Consider the following 16,119-nt stretch of genomic DNA (forward strand, 5'->3'; position numbering starts at 1 on the left):
CACAACTTGGCATAACTTGCATACTTGGCAGGGCGGTTTAGCTGCACGACGATGTAGCTCCCCTGTGTCGTTGCTCGAGCATTATTCCAGTTGTTATCGTACCGTTTGTTGGCTCCTGTTATCCCGGTTATTCGTTGAGCCTTTCATGCATTGCATATTACATTTCATTATATGATTATGCATGATTTATGTTATTGTTGTTAATTGTTGGACTGTTTCATACCAGAATCCTAACCTCAGTTGTTTTACTGGGGGGGCTGCTGTGGTTGCTTTTGGGTACCATGGTAGATCTCCTGAGTCGTTTTGCAGCATCAGGCCGGGGTTCCGCCAGTGGAGCTCGTGATTGAGGTTGGATTGCTTGGTTCTGTTCAGTGGAGTCTCCCAGTTAGTCTATATGTATGTCTTGAGTTGTTTCAGTCTTGTATTGTGGTTTATTTGTCGGGGAGATGTCCCGTGTATCTATAGTAGTATTTGGTTGTTTTGTGATGTTCTGAGTCGACTCTGTGATGTTTATGATCTGGTGAGTATTTGGTAAGTTTTAATTTCTGTTTAATCATGGCCAGTGCGGCTATAAGTTGTTTAATTTCGGTTTTGTTTTAATGACTCTAGTGGGAGTATATTTTGATATAAATTGCTGCTTGAGTTTTTCGGGATGTCCTATTTATGGGGAGGTCATGCCGAAATTTTTCTAGGCCCTGAGGTCCGTTTGAAATTATTTTAAACCTTTTTCCGCTGCAGTTTTAGTCAAATCATTATTGCTTGATCATTAATTGTCATTAGAGTAAATGAGCCTCACATCTTGGTATCAGAACGTAAACTGGGATACGCTCGAACTAGAGTCTAGGACACTTGAGTCTTGGCACTAAAATGGTTGTTGCGCCTGTGTATGCTACTTGACAACATGCTTATGTGATTATATGATTTGTTTACTTCCATTCTAATTGTTTTGGTGTTTTATCGTATAGAATGGAAGGAGGTGGAGAAATTCCTGTTGATGAGATTCCTCTAGCTCGAGGTCGAGGTCGTGGACATGGTATACCTCGTGTCTGTGTTTTTGATGATACTTTTGTTGAGCAAGCTGCTGATCAGCTACAGTAGCTTAGGATGGATGAATTAGTTGCGCGTTTCCATTCTATGCATCCACCTCGATTCAGTGTTTCGGAGGGAGCTGAGAAAGCAGAACTGTGGATTTCTGAGATCGAGGAATTGTTTGATTTGATTGAGTATCCTCCAGAGTGTCGATTGAGATTAGCTGTGCATCAGTTGAAAGATCGTGCTAAAATGTGGTGGTCTACTACATTGATGACTTTAGATGCTCAGAGGATTGTTCCATCGTGAGATATATTCAAGCTGAAATTTAAGGAAAGTTATTGTCCTCCATCATTCTACAGTTCTAAGGCTTCAGAGTTTCATAACTTGAAGCAGGGCGATATGTCAGTTGCGGATTATGCGGATACTTTTTATGCTATGCTCAGATATGCTCCTCATGTTGCTGCGAGTCAGGTTGTTGTCGTCGAAAGTTTCATTGAAGGATTGAACGATCATCTGCACCCTTTTGTTTCTACCGGTAAGCCACTGAATTATCTTGAAGCGGTGGAAATAGCAAAAAGGGCTCAAGCTAGTCTTAAGAGGAGTGGCAATCGAGTGCCTACCCAACATCATCAGTCGGGGAGGCAACAATTCAGTTCATCTGGTTCTGTATCTCTTCGTCCACGTGGAAAACAATTTAAGAAGCCTGGTTCTAGTTCTTCGAGTTTAGGGAGTTCAGGGAACCGTGGTGGATATCGCTATAGTGGACCTTACTGTGATCACTGTGGAGGCAAGCATTCCAGTATTGGAGTTCAAGGGGTTTGTAATAATTGTGGTCGTCCGGGTCATTTTTCTAGAGTTTGTCCTAGTAAAATGGGGAAATCAGACCAGGCAGGTAGTGGAGCTCAAAGTAATATAATTCCAGCTGCGTCCCAGTCTTCCCATCAGCCTAGTCGCCCTTCGCATCAGAGCAGAGGGCAAGGTGGTCCACAGAATCAGTCATCTGTTCATGTATTTGCCTTGACTGAGGATGAGGCTCAGGCAGCTCCAGGTACTGTCATTGCTGGTAACTGTACTCTATGTGGTTTTATAGCACGAGTGTTATTTGATACCGGAGCATCTCATTCCTTTGTTTCTCATGCATTTGTTATTTCGCATGATCTTCGCACCACTAGTATGAATTCCAATCTATCTGTTGCTACTCCGATGGGCAAAATGATTATCACTGATAATGTGCTGTTCAATGCGGTTTTGTTTCATGAGGAAAATATTCTATATCTGAATCTCATAGTCCTACCTATGCATGACTTTGATTGTATCGTTGGTATGGATGTTTTGACAGCAAATCGTGCCACTGTTGATTGTTATCAAGGAATAGTTCGTTTCAGGCCTAGCTTTGCTCCTAAATGGAATTTCTATGGCCGTGGTTCTCAAGCCAAAATTCCTCTAGTTTCTGCCATTGAGATGAACCGATTGTTAGATTCTGGTCATGAAGGTTTTCTGGTTTATGCTGTTGATCTATCGCAAGATGAGCGACGAATTTATGATATTCCTGTAGTCCGTGAGTTTCCTGATGTGTTTCCAGAAGAGATTCCTGGTTTTCCACCAGAACGAGAAGTTGAGTTCAGTATCGAATTAATGCCAGGAACGGAACCCATATCTCGAGCACCATATCGTTTAGCTCCTGTTGAGCTAAAAGAACTGAAAGAGCAATTACAAGATTTATTGAGTAAAGGTTATATTCGTCTGAGTTCTTCACCGTGGGGTGCACCTGATTATATTTGTCAAGAAGAAAGATAGAACGATGCGGATGTGTATTGATTATCGGCAACTGAATAAGTTTACTATCAAGAATAAATATCAACTCCCTAGGATTGATGACTTATTTGATCAATTGCAAGGTACTTCGGTGTACTCTAAGATTGATCTCCGTTCTGGGTAACATCAAGTGCGAGTTAGACAAGAAGATGTGCCGAAAACAGCTTTTCGCACGAGATACGGGCACTTTGAATTTTTGGTTATGCCTTTTGGTTTGACCAATGCTCCTGCTGTGTTTATGGACTTGATAAATCGAGTATTTCGTAAATATCTCGATCGTTTTGTGATTGTATTCATCGATGATATTCTTGTTTATTCCAAGTCCGAGGAAGAGCATGCCTGTGGGGACCCGGACGCTAATTCATTCCTTAATCGTCTTTAGGAATAATTCAAACAATTATAATAAACAGGGTCTAGTTTTTTTTTTTTAAAATACAAAGCGGAAACGTAATGTAATTCAATTCAAATTACATATTAACCATAAACATACAAATCTTGTATTATCTACAAGAATTCAACTAGGTTCAACTATATCTCAGTGCTGAATCCTAAGTTGCTTCGAAGCCCGGATCTCCACGCTATCTAGTCCAGCCTCGTTCTTTCCTTGACCCTGATCCTATCCCACCTGTTGCCATGCATACATACAAACAAGACAACAGCCGGATAACTCCGGTGAGAATTACATTCTTAGTATAAATCATGTATACATGCAATCATAAAAACAATATAAAAGCATATAACAGATATGTCTAACATGTATTCAAATCAGAATATAAATCCATATCAAGAATAAATCCTATTCTACACATGTACCATATTCAGGAACATAATCAACATAAATCAATATAACTGTCAATTAGACTCATGACTCCACATTTAAGACTAGACTCAATCCTAGTCTAGGGATCCCGGTTCCAGATGTTAGCATTCCCATATCGACCAACAGTAATAGAAAAGACTCCAGTTCTATCCACGTCGATAGGGTATCGATCACCAGTAATAGAAGAAGATCTGATTCTATCCACATCGATATAGTATCGATCACCAGTAATAGAAAAAACTCCAATTCTATCCACATCGATATGATATCGATCATCAGTAATAGAAGAGTTACATTCTATCCACATCGATACAGTACCGATCACCAGTAATAGAAGAAGCCACATTTCTATCCACATCGATAGCCAATCATCCGGTGACAGACTTTGGCACTATCGCCAATACACTATCTTGTGACATCGTGCAATGTGCCCGTGGCGATCCCACCACTATCAGGCACTTCTGTCCCAAGATACTCATCTAATACCTGCTATCTATCAATCAAGAAAACAAGTATATCAATCAAATCAATACAATAAGGCAAAGTATGTGATTTAGGGAAACTCGAGCCAAACCTCACTCGAGTTGTGCAATCCCAACTCAACAATATTTTATACATTTATCTTCTCGGTCCGACGAAGACGAAGTATTAAAGTCAACTCTGTCCATACCCAATCTGATATTGACAATCGAATAGATACAATATCAGTATATAACTCAGTTCAAAACCTGTTCTGATTAATACTCAAATCAAAACATAATCTGATCAATGCCAATCGACATATGATACCACAATACCATCTCAATCAATACCGAATCTAATCAATATCAATCAAATGATGTTTCGACGGTATAACAATACAGTCTCGATAACCCCGTCAATTCCAACACCACAGCTATAATACCAGAACTCATAATTAATATTGGTAGAAATCATAATCTCAACGATGATATAAATCTTATATCGATTCTCAATCAAATCGACTCTAAAATTCATAACAATTACATAACCAGTCTGTTCTTTAATCTGACTTCGATTATACGATGTTCACTGTATCAGAAATACCATATATGATTCCTATTCAATTCTGACAACATCATAATTTCAAATCATATCAAAACGTAGTAAAACTTACGTCCAGTTGTAGCCTACGTCGATAGGAACACAGTACTGAAGTCGGATTTAAAATCGGACGGACGAATTTCTCACAAAAGGCGTAAGGATTTTCTATCACTTCCCCTTACCCTTTTCTCGGTTTTCTTGCCAAATTCTGAAGGGAATTGCATTGTATATATATATATACATCAACGATGCATGTTGAAGCCAAGTGGATCATTCTTCATAAAACACGTCTCGCGCATATGCGCGACATCAACCGGCGCATATGCGCGAGACCTACTGGTCATCGCACATCACTTCTCGGCAGCTCGCGCATATGCGCGACGCCTTCGGCGCATATGCGCGAGGCTCTCTGGACGTTGGTAACAAATGCTCGCGCATATGCGCGCACTCACTTCGCGCATATGCGCGGGGCCTTCTGTCCATCTTGCGCATGTGCGCGCATTATGACGCGCATGTGCGCCCAACTCTCTGGACGTTCCGCGCATGTGCGCGCATTCAAGCCGCGCATGTGCGCGGGGAATCTTCTTGCACCTCATGTCAAATCTTCTTTCGGCTCTCCCGATCTAATCCGTTTCATCCATAATCATCTCAATTAATAAATAAATCATTTCAGATTAATCTCGGATTACAGTAATTAAAATCTCGGGCCTTACAATGCCAAACACTTGAGGATAGTTCTTCGAATTCTTCAAAAGAAGCAGTTGTACGCCAAGCTATCCAAGTGTGAGTTTTGGTTATATAGAGTTGTATTTCTTGGCCATGTCATATCTCAACATGGTATTTCTGTCGATCCAAGTAAAGTGGAAGCAGTTCTAAATTGGGCACGACCGACCAACGTGCCAGAGATTCGTAGTTTCATGGGTTTAGCTGGTTATTACCGGAGGATTTATCGAAAATTTCTCAAAGATTGCTAGACCTATCACTCAACTGACTCTGAAAAATCAGAGATTCATTTGGTCTGATGAATGTGAGTCAAGTTTTGTCGAGTTGAAGAAGAGATTGACTTCTGCACCAGTTCTTACCATTCCAAGTGGTTCTGGAGGATTTGTTGTTTGTATCGACACGTCTAATCGAGGTCTAGGTTGTGTTCTGATGCAGCATGGCAGAGTAGTGGCCTATGGTTCTCGTCAGTTGAAACCGCATGAGTCTAAGTATTCTGTTCATGACTTAGAATTGGCTGCTATTGTTTTTACTCTCAAGATTTGGAGACATTATTTGTTTGGGGAGCAATTTGTAATCTATTCTGATCATAAATGCTTGAAGTATCTGTTCTCTCAGTCAGATCTGAATATGAGACAGAGACGTTGGATGGATCTTTTGAAAGATTATGATTGTGAGATCCAGTATCAACCGGGAAAAGTGAATGTCATTGCCGATGCTTTGAGTCGTAAGGTTGTTGATATTTTTATCCTCGATTCATGTTTCTAAGTTACGAGAGGATATTTGCACTTCTGGGTTGGATTTTCAAATCCAAGGTAATGCTGTTTGTGTATCTCAGATTTCTATTGAGCCAGAGTTGATTCAGATTGTAAAGTCAGCTCAGAAAACTGATGATCAAGTTCTAAAATCTTATGAGTTAGTATCTCAAGGACACCAATCTGGTTTCTCAATTCACTCAGATGATTCTCTTCGGTTGAATGGTAGATTGGTTGACCCAGATATTCCTGAATTGCGTACAGCCATCCTTAAAGAAGCTCATTGTACTCGATATAGTATCCACCCAGGAGGAAGGAAAATGTATCATATTCTACGGCCTCAGTTTTGGTGGAAGAATATGAAAAAGGATGTGGCTGAGTTTGTGTCTCGTTGTATGATCTGTCAGCAAGTCAAAGCAGAACGAATGAGACATGGAGGATTACTGCATAGTCTTGAGGTTCCTCGGTGGAACTGGGAGCACATGGCTATGGATTTTGTCACGCATTTGCCACGTACTTCTCGTCATTTCGATGCCATTTGAGTGATTGTCGACAGATTATCTAAATCGGCACATTTTTTCCGTATGAGATGACGTATTCGTACAAGAAAATGGCTCGTCTGTATATTGAAAATGTTGTGAGACTTCATGGAGTTCCAGTTGCAATAGTCTCAGATCGTGACCCTAGATTCACATCAAAATTTTGGACTAGTTTCCAAAAAGAAATGGGTACACGACTTGCGATGAGTACTGCGTACCATCCTCAGACAGATGGTCAGACAGAACGCACAATCCAGACACTCGAGGATCTGCTTCGAGCTGTAGTCATGGATTTTAAAGACAGTTGGCAGGAAGCTTTACCACTGGTAGAATTTTCATATAACAACAGTTTCCAGGTAACTATTGGTATGACTCCTTTTGAAGCTTTGTATGGCAGACGGTGTCGATCACCTCTTTGTTGGGATGAATTTGGTGAGAAGCAGTTGACTGGACCTGACATTGTTCAGGAAATGCATGATAAAGTCCAGTTGATTCGTCATAGAATGAAAGCTGCCCAAGATCGTAAAGCTAGTTATGCTAACAGACGTCGTCGACCTCTAGAATTTCAAGTTGGAGATTTTGTGTTTTCGAGAATCTCTCCGTTTAGAGGTGTTGTTCGTTTTGGTATGAGAGGTAAGTCGTCATCTCGTTTCGTTGGTCCCTACGAGATTGTTGAGCGTATTGGTACTTGCGCTTATCGTTTGGATTTGCCCCAGTCATTGTCTGCCATCCACGATGTTTTCCATGTTTCTATGTTGCGTAAGTATGAGCCCGATCCGTCTCATGTGATTCAGCCTGATGAGGTTGAACTCAACCCTTCTCTATCGTATACTGAGTATCCTGTTTGTATCTTGGATCATAAAGATAAAGTTTTACGCAATAAAGTTATACCACTTGTACGTGTTCAGTGGTCGAGGCATGGTGTAGAAGAATCAACGTGGGAAACAGAAGAGAAGATAAGAGCATCTTATCCATATCTGTTTAGTTCTTAGTAATGTATTGTTGGTTTCGTATCGTGTGTAAGATGTATGTGTATAAACAGAAATTTCGAGGACGAAATTTGTTTTAAAGGGTGGAGAAATGTAAGGCCCTGTAATCAATTATCCGGTAATTTGGCATAATTAGAATAATTATTGAGTTGTAAATTAAAATAATTATTTATGCCAAATAAATTCAAGAAGTGTGTTAAAAATATGTATTTTAGAATATCGGAGAATTTAACGATATAAAATACATATAGAGTTTAAATAACACACGAGAGCAAAATAAATACAGACCGGGATAGATGGGCTTGAGTTACTATTTTAGTAACCAAATACACAATATATATATATATATATATATACACACACACACATATACATACACACAACTTACCTTTAAAAGAAGGAAAAAGGAAAGAGAGAAGAAGAAAACCCATTTCCCTCAACCCAATTCTCGCAACCCTTGGAGCAGCTGTGGAAGAATCACGATATCTCCTCCGTCCAGCGTCGAAATCTCGATCGGTCTGAAGGAATGTCTTCCTAAAATCTTAGGCTTTGATTCAAGACAGAAATCGCGAATTTTGAGCAAGGAGGTGAGCAGATCAACGCTCCATTTCGTGACCCTGTTTCTGTGCAGTATTTTGGTGAGTTCGGTTTTTGTGCTTCTGAAATTCGAAGTTTTGTGTATTGTACGTTAAGAATCTCGACTTGTGGTTCAAATAAAACGTGTAGCTCTGTTTGTTAGCTCTCTATAGCCACTGGAATCATTGAATTTGGATAAGAAACGGATTTGATATGATTTTTCTACCAAAACGTGTCAAAATGGAGTTCTGTGTTGGAGCTGTGTACAACACCCACTGTAATTCGGGTTTATGGCATATATGCACTCGGATTCTGGGTTTTTGGTTAAAATGAAAGTTGTAGAGCTATGTCTTTTCTTCAAAATGAGACTTGAATCATTAATTTCCATTAAGAATTGAGAGAGTTATGCTTGTTTACTGAAACTACGCAGTATTATAGTTCTGTCCGCGAATTGTGTGAGTAGCAGCGTGTTCTTGTTAATTATGGCATTAATATACTCAGATTCTGGAATTGGTTTCTTCTAGAAAAACTTAGATATTTAAGTTGTCTTTCATTTCCATTTGGCGGATATTGATTTGGGTCAAAAATGAATTAGATATAAATTTTATGGTCATAGGTGCCGAATCTGAAACTGTAACAGAATTCGTTTTTCTAGATTTCTGGTTGTGGGTGTTTATCTGTGTCAAGATGATTGAATTTCTTGTTGACATCTTCTGATGAAATATGGGTTTTTGAGTTAGGATTCCAACCATGTATGATAAATATACTTTGGTTAAGTTTTGATTAAGTTTTGATCTTAAAACTTAGCATAGGTACAAGCTGAAAATTTGGAAATATTGTTATTGAATTGGAAATTTACTCGACTTGTTATATTATCTTATTGTTAGGCCGAGGAGATCAAAGTTAAGCTTGTTGCTCGATATCAAGTCGGTATAGGTATGTTACAGCTCGGTAATATACGACGGTAAAACATAAATTATGTTTAATTGTCATTCTGTGTTACATGGATCGTGTTTATGATTTGTTGACTGTTGTAAATTGTTAAATGACTTCGTTGGGATCTATATTTATTATTATGACATATTATTGGCATTTAGCATCGGGTATATAGTTATGACATTCATGTTGAGCCTATCGTTCTTGTTAGCCCATTGTTGATATCCGTTGTTATCTGGCACTGTTGTTTATCTCGGGATCATCGTGTGGCTGATAGGCCTATACACATGAGATCGTAGATGTGATTGAACAATCCCGTGGTTAGTGCAGCCTTTTGAGGTGAGCGCTGGGGTTGTGTCATCTAGTTCGTTATGTTGTGCCATCCTGTTATATCGTATCAGCTGTATGGAGGCCGAGTCAGGGGTGTTATTTCAGCACAACTTGGCATAACTCGCATACTTGGCAGGGCGGTTTAGCTGCACGACGATGTAGCTCCCCTGTATCGTTGCTCGAGCATTATTCCAGTTGTTATCGTACCGTTTGTTGGCTCCTGTTATCCCGGTTATTCGTTGAGCCTTTCATGCATTGCATATTACATTTCATTATATGATTATGCATGATTTATGTTATTGTTGTTATTGTTGGACTGTTTCATACCAGAATCCTAACCTCAGTTGTTTTACTGGGGGGGCTGCTGTGGTTGCTTTTGGACACCATGGTAGATCTCTCGAGTCGTTTTGCAGCATCAGGCCGGGGTTCCGCCAGTAGAGCTCGGGATTGAGGTTGGATTGCTTGGTTCTGTTCAGTGGAGTCTCCCAGTTAGTCTATATGTATGTCTTGAGTTGTTTCAGTCTTGTATTAGTTTATTTGCCGGGGAGATGCCTCGTGTATCTATAGTAGTATTTGGTTGTTTTGTGATGTTCTGAGTCGACTCTGTGATGTTTATGATCTGGTGAGTATTTGGTAAGTTTTAATTTCTATTTAGTCCTGGCCAGTGCGGCTATAGGTTGTTTAATTTCGGTTTTTTTTTTTAATGACTCTAGTGGGAGTATATTTTGATATAAATTTCTGCTTGAGTTTTTCGGGATGTCCTATTTACGGGGAGGCCATGCCGAAATTTTTCTAGGCCCTGAGGTCCGTTTGAAAGTATTTTAAACCTTTTTCCGCTGCAGTTTTAAGTCAAATCATTATTGTTTGATCATTAATTGTCATTAGAGTAAATGAGCCTCTCAATAAATGTACGGAAAACATGTGGTCCTGGGATCGTGTCTCCCCACCAGGTCTGCCAACTCAGAGTTCGACACCTCCAGTCCCCTCAATATCATGCTCACCTGCATCACACACGCCTAGTGAGTCTAAAGACTCAACACACCTGTACCAGGAATAACAAGTACATATACATTGCACACATCAGTGAAAAATATCATAATCAACGTATACTTCGTGAACTTAAAAGCATGAACATAAACGTATACATTTTCTTTTTAATTGAATTCAGTTCATTAGTAGTGACTTTCGTATCAGCTCTATTCGATGGATCCATCTATAAAACCGTGGTGCCCGGCGGAGGAGACATCAGCGACAACATTACCCGTCCACTGAGCCTTGGCCTTAGCTCATCATATCTCATGTCATCGTATACATATACATCATCAGTCACGACAAATTCCTATCCTTCAAAACATCATCATATTCACCACTTAATAAAAACATGCATATACGTAACTTTTCTTTAAAACCAAGCATGCACCGTATTTATCATGATTTCATAAAAATCATAAACATTTAAAACATGATAAAATGTGCTCAGGGCGCTGCCAGGACAAAAATCTCATCCCGGGTGCAAAATGACCATTTTGCCCTGGAAACCCAAAATAACCGTTTTACCCCTGGACCTCTAAAATTTGACCCGAAGCTTACTAAACTCCTTACAACATCCCAAAACATATTTATAAGCATTATTAGACGTAAACTCGAGCCTGTTTCAAAACTTAATCGATTCGTTTTAAAACTTAAACCGGGGTCCCGATTTTAACCCGAATCGACCCGAAACTTAACCCAATCTTTCTCAGCTCTTTACAACACCTTATAAACACTTAAAAGGCCCTAAAACCATAAAGACTAAGCCCCTAAACTCTCGGCGACCTCCTGAATACGGTTGTAAATTCTACTGACCCTCAATCGGGACCTTAGGTGCAAAACCCTCACTAATTCGACCTTAGCTCGGGAACAACGGACCAGATTCGAACCCCACGCTCCTAGGCCACTCTAAGACTCTTCTAGAGCGAACCATGACAAGGACTCAGCTCCTAGCATAACCCAAACTCACGCACACCCGCACTCACACCCGGAGCCACCCCAACAAACAGAGTTGCTGCTCGCCCTAATTCTCCTCGATCTGCTACCGAGCCCTGACCAGCAACTCACGACACTTCCCTTGACCTGTCACGGACCCAAGAGGGTCAGCTTCATGGCCAGGATCGAACCATGCATCGCTGCGACTACAACTCTCTCGATCGACTCACCAACACATTCACCACCTTCTCGGCCCTTCAACCTACAACCACAAGCAACGATTCTAATCCACAAAGCAACATCTTGTCACCTTGTTCAGCCCATTAAAAACCGAAAACCGCAGCCCCTTGTACAACATAAGAAGAAACGTGAGTAACAACCAAGGAAGTGCGAGAAACACATGTAAAACCGAGAACCTTTCATGCTCACGGCTGGATCGAAAGTTTTCATGCACAAATGCACACACAACAGTAATATAGAACGTGAATGATGCAAAAACAATGTTACAAAGCGTGCCTTGATGTTATATACGCAAGAAGATCGAAGAACGAGTGTCGGGGGAGCGCCGGAGGATTTTTCTTGAAAGAATGGTGCTTGGCCGAAGCTTTTTAGTTGTGGGAGTTGCTGAAACCTAGAGAATGAGAGCTGAATGGAGGGGGTGTCGGCTGGTGTAAAGAATATTAGGTTTAGGGTGAGTTTAAGGGGTAATTAAAAATGATAAGTATGCACTAGTGGGCCCTAGGAATTTTTTAAAAGAGGTACCAAGCCCAATAAGCTTAAAAGTAGGCCCTTTAAGTCCAAACACACTCCCGAAAAATATTTTGTTTTGATAAGTTTTTTGAAAATATTAGCAGAATCCTCAAAAAGTCATCTGTTTCGATAAAATTTGCGTACCGCTGAAAAAATATGCTCTGACCGGTAAAAATACCCAACAAAGCTCATTTCTTGAAAAATACATTTAAAACATCTTATATTAATTAATAAAAATTAATCCTGTAATAAAAATAATTTTTTCATAATTTCCTGGTCTCCGTTTCTCGTTCGAGCGCAAAATGTATCCAAAAACCCTAATGCATGAACTTTTAAAATTTCATGAAATAAAATCTATCATGCAGTAATTATACATAAAAATAATTAAACACATAATTAAATAAAATCCTAGATTGCATGCATTCAGGTTACGTGAATTAAATTCCTGGGCCTTACAGTTTAAGTCCAAACCGAACTAAGATTTTGCAAATTACTTGTTCTATCCAAAGCCTTCTAGTCTGAGCCTTCCAGAAAGAAGAAGGGGTGACGCAGAAGCTTGAGTTCTCCGACATCCAAAAACAAACCCGCGTGCTCTTCACTTTCAATTTACATAGCCAAACCATTATTTGATTTGTTCTAATATGTCAGTTTGACTTCTTTTCTCATTCATTTGTTAGTCAACTGACATTGACAATTCATAATATATAATTCAGTTTCCAACCCAACTAAATTAATTTTAAAAAATTAAATTGTGTCTAATGTTTATTCAATCCACCCTTCTAAAGACTAAAACCGATCTTATCAAGTGGTATCACAGCGAGACTTATTCTCGACTTTGAAAATTTCTTTTCAAATGACTTCATTAAGCAAAATCCCGATGTTTTTCAAGGAAGATTTTGATGACTAGAAGATAAAAATGCAGGATTATTTAGCTGCTCATGATGATAATATGTGATTCGTTATCACGGATGAACAAATGAAGATACTGAAAGCCAATACAACAATAGCCATCACTGACGCTGCTCCTTAAATGACGGAAATAACAAGTAGTGAATGGACGAATGATGACAAGAAAAAGCCAATCTTGATAATATGGCTAATGACATTCTGTACAAAAGTCTTGACAAAACACTTTTAGCAAAATAAAATGTGTAGACTGCTAAAGAAATTTGGGCAAAATTGATTCAGTTGTGCGAAGATAATGAACAAACCAAAGAAAACAAACCATCAATGGCTATACAAAAGTTTGAAAATATCAAGATAAAGTCTGGAGAATCAATGTCTGATTTTTATGAGAGAGTGGTAAGTGGAATCGTGATAGAACTCAGTTTACTTGAAGTTTTACAACAATCGAGAAGTGATTCTGAAGGTAATAAGAGAACTCCCAAAAGAATGAGATATCAAGACTATAGAAATGCATGAATCCAAATATTTGAGCATGATGGAACTCTATGATTTGTTTTAGGACTTAAAAGCTTATGAATTCAAATTACAAATAAGAGAAGATGACCAATCTACCTCTCAGTTGACTAAGACTCTAATTGCTATGAAACTGGAACCAAAAGTTTCGAATGAAAAATCAGCTGAACAATTGAGCAACGATGTCATTTCATTGTTTGTGAAAAAGTTTGGCAAGTGTTTAAGGAAAAATCAAGGCAATTTTCAAAACTACAACCGAAGATCCTATTAAAATAGAGAGTCAACGTATGACTCCAATGCCCGTTTTAATTGTTGAAAGACTAATCATTTCACAGCAGACTGTTATAAACCAATAAATGATGACAGAGGGTCATCTGAGAAGGGAAAAGATCCTTTGACAGATGGAGATTCAATGATGAAAAGAAATTTGTAACGACCATGGGCTATCCCGATCTTAGGCTCCCTCGGAGGCCTTGTCCCATCTTGGGTTCCCACTGGGGCATTTTCTCTCACGGGCTTTCCCATGCGTCATTACTCATAGGATTCTCCACACCAGGTTGGTGGAGTGATACCTCACCATCATGGTGTGGAGAGTCCTATGAGTAATGACGCATGGGAAACCCCGTGAGGGAAAAGGCCCCAGAGGGAACCCAAGATGAGACAAGACCCCAGAGAGAGCCAAAGATCGGATAGCCCATGGTCGTTACAAAATTCTTCAAGAAGAAGCATGACAAGAAGCTGCTGGTGGTCGAGGAAAGCAAGTCAAAGTGAGCTAACTCACAACCTGGGTCATCTGACTCAGAAAATTCAAGTAGTTTCAGTGATGATGAAGAAGTGAAGTGCTTGATGGCCATTGATGCTGAGCATGAATCTGCCAGTGAGCAGGTATTTAATTTTAGCTCAACAAATTTTTCACGATAGGACCTTGTCAATTCACTTTATGACATGGTCAATAAATACCAAACACTGTCTCAATCATTCGAGGAAATTAAAGCAAAGAAATTGACCTGCCAGACAACAAGAATGAAAATAAGCTGAGAACAGTCTAGTGTAATATTGAGTCTAAATGGAGAGTCTGCTAAACTGAAAATTGAGAATGAAAGTATACAGGATGAGAAATAGAGGTTTAAATATGAGAATAAAAAGGTAATTGAACAAGTTTCATCCTAGAACAAATCTTTAGTTACTTTAACTTAAATTCAAGAGTTGTAAAAGCCTATTGGGGACAACAATGATCTCGATTTAAGCAACAATGAAAACATTCTTGATACAAGTACTCGACCAAAACGGGATATGTGCAATGAGAAATGCATTCATTTTGTTAGATCCAGTTTATTAAACGAACATCAAGAACTCATCCCTCAAGTTGCTAAGTCTGTTGAAAATATAAGTAAAAATAGAAATTTTGGTGTTGGTTACGTGTATGAGAATTCCAATACTAAACCAAACTGGAAACCTAACCAAACCAGTTTAGCAAGTCTAACCGATACTTTAACTGCTGGTCATTTGCATTACACAAATATGAGATATCATCAAAACATTGCAGTTCGCCATATTTTCAGTTTGGCTGGATTCGAGTTTCAGTTTCGATCTTGAATTAACAACTTCACACTTGAGTAAATATATTAGAAACACAATAACACATTTTGTTATCATCAAAATCAAGATTGTTAGAAAGTTTAAACCCAACAGAACAGATGTATGTCCAATATTGATATCTTATTTATCAGCTCTTTGTTTACGTCAAAACTTAATTAATATCCAATCAAACATAATCAAGAAAATATAAATTTGTTACATTTTGGAGATCGATCAAGATTCGTGCTACTTTGTAAGCTAAAAAAAATTCAAATCATTTACAAGTATTAATAGATATTTTGCATGATAATTCTTGTTATTTAGTTTTTTTCCCTATATATAATTTACAACATTTTTCACAACTACAATATGAAAATTATTGGATTTACGCATTTTTATTTTGGATAATTATTCTGAAGCCAGTCTTGTAAAATATTATTTAACTTTTTTTTAAAAAATGTCATCAATTAGCGAAATAAATAAATAATTTATTTAAGTTACTTGTACGTTGACATTTCCAAATATAAATTTTTTAAGTAGCAACTTTCATGCACTTGTAATTTTTTAAAACTGAAAATTAATCGTGATACACATGAAGCAAAAATTAATCACACTCACATGGTATCATGTCTTTTTTATATATTTGTGAAGGTTATGCATGTAAAAATAAAAAGTCAAAAGTATTATACACGAAATCTTAGATTGTGTTTAGATAGGCGAATTTGAAGTACATAGATTTCAAAATTTGAATATTATTTACTAGTTAACAAAGAAATAACAGATGAAATTTTAAATTTATATCTTACTTATATACACATTATTTACACAAAATA

The 16,119-nt window shown here is 38.5% G+C and overlaps 2 protein-coding genes across 2 annotated transcripts; both read left to right on the plus strand.

Annotated features, from left to right (window-relative positions):
- Nucleotides 1-1,104: 1,104 nt before the first annotated feature.
- Nucleotides 1,105-2,829, plus strand: LOC142519797 (uncharacterized). Its single transcript, XM_075622822.1, has 2 exons — nt 1,105-1,334; nt 1,392-2,829. Exons 1-2 carry the CDS (start codon nt 1,105-1,107, stop codon nt 2,827-2,829), a joined length of 1,668 nt encoding a protein of 555 aa, XP_075478937.1.
- A 3,052-nt stretch (nt 2,830-5,881) lies between these two features.
- Nucleotides 5,882-6,746, plus strand: LOC142519798 (uncharacterized). Its single transcript, XM_075622823.1, has 3 exons — nt 5,882-6,022; nt 6,288-6,437; nt 6,612-6,746. The coding sequence occupies exons 1-3, from the start codon at nt 5,882-5,884 to the stop codon at nt 6,744-6,746; spliced, it is 426 nt and encodes a 141-aa protein (XP_075478938.1).
- Nucleotides 6,747-16,119: the final 9,373 nt, after the last annotated feature.

The sequence above is a fragment of the Primulina tabacum genome, chromosome 11 (assembly GCF_025594145.1).
Source record: "Primulina tabacum isolate GXHZ01 chromosome 11, ASM2559414v2, whole genome shotgun sequence".
NCBI lineage: Eukaryota > Viridiplantae > Streptophyta > Magnoliopsida > Lamiales > Gesneriaceae > Primulina > Primulina tabacum.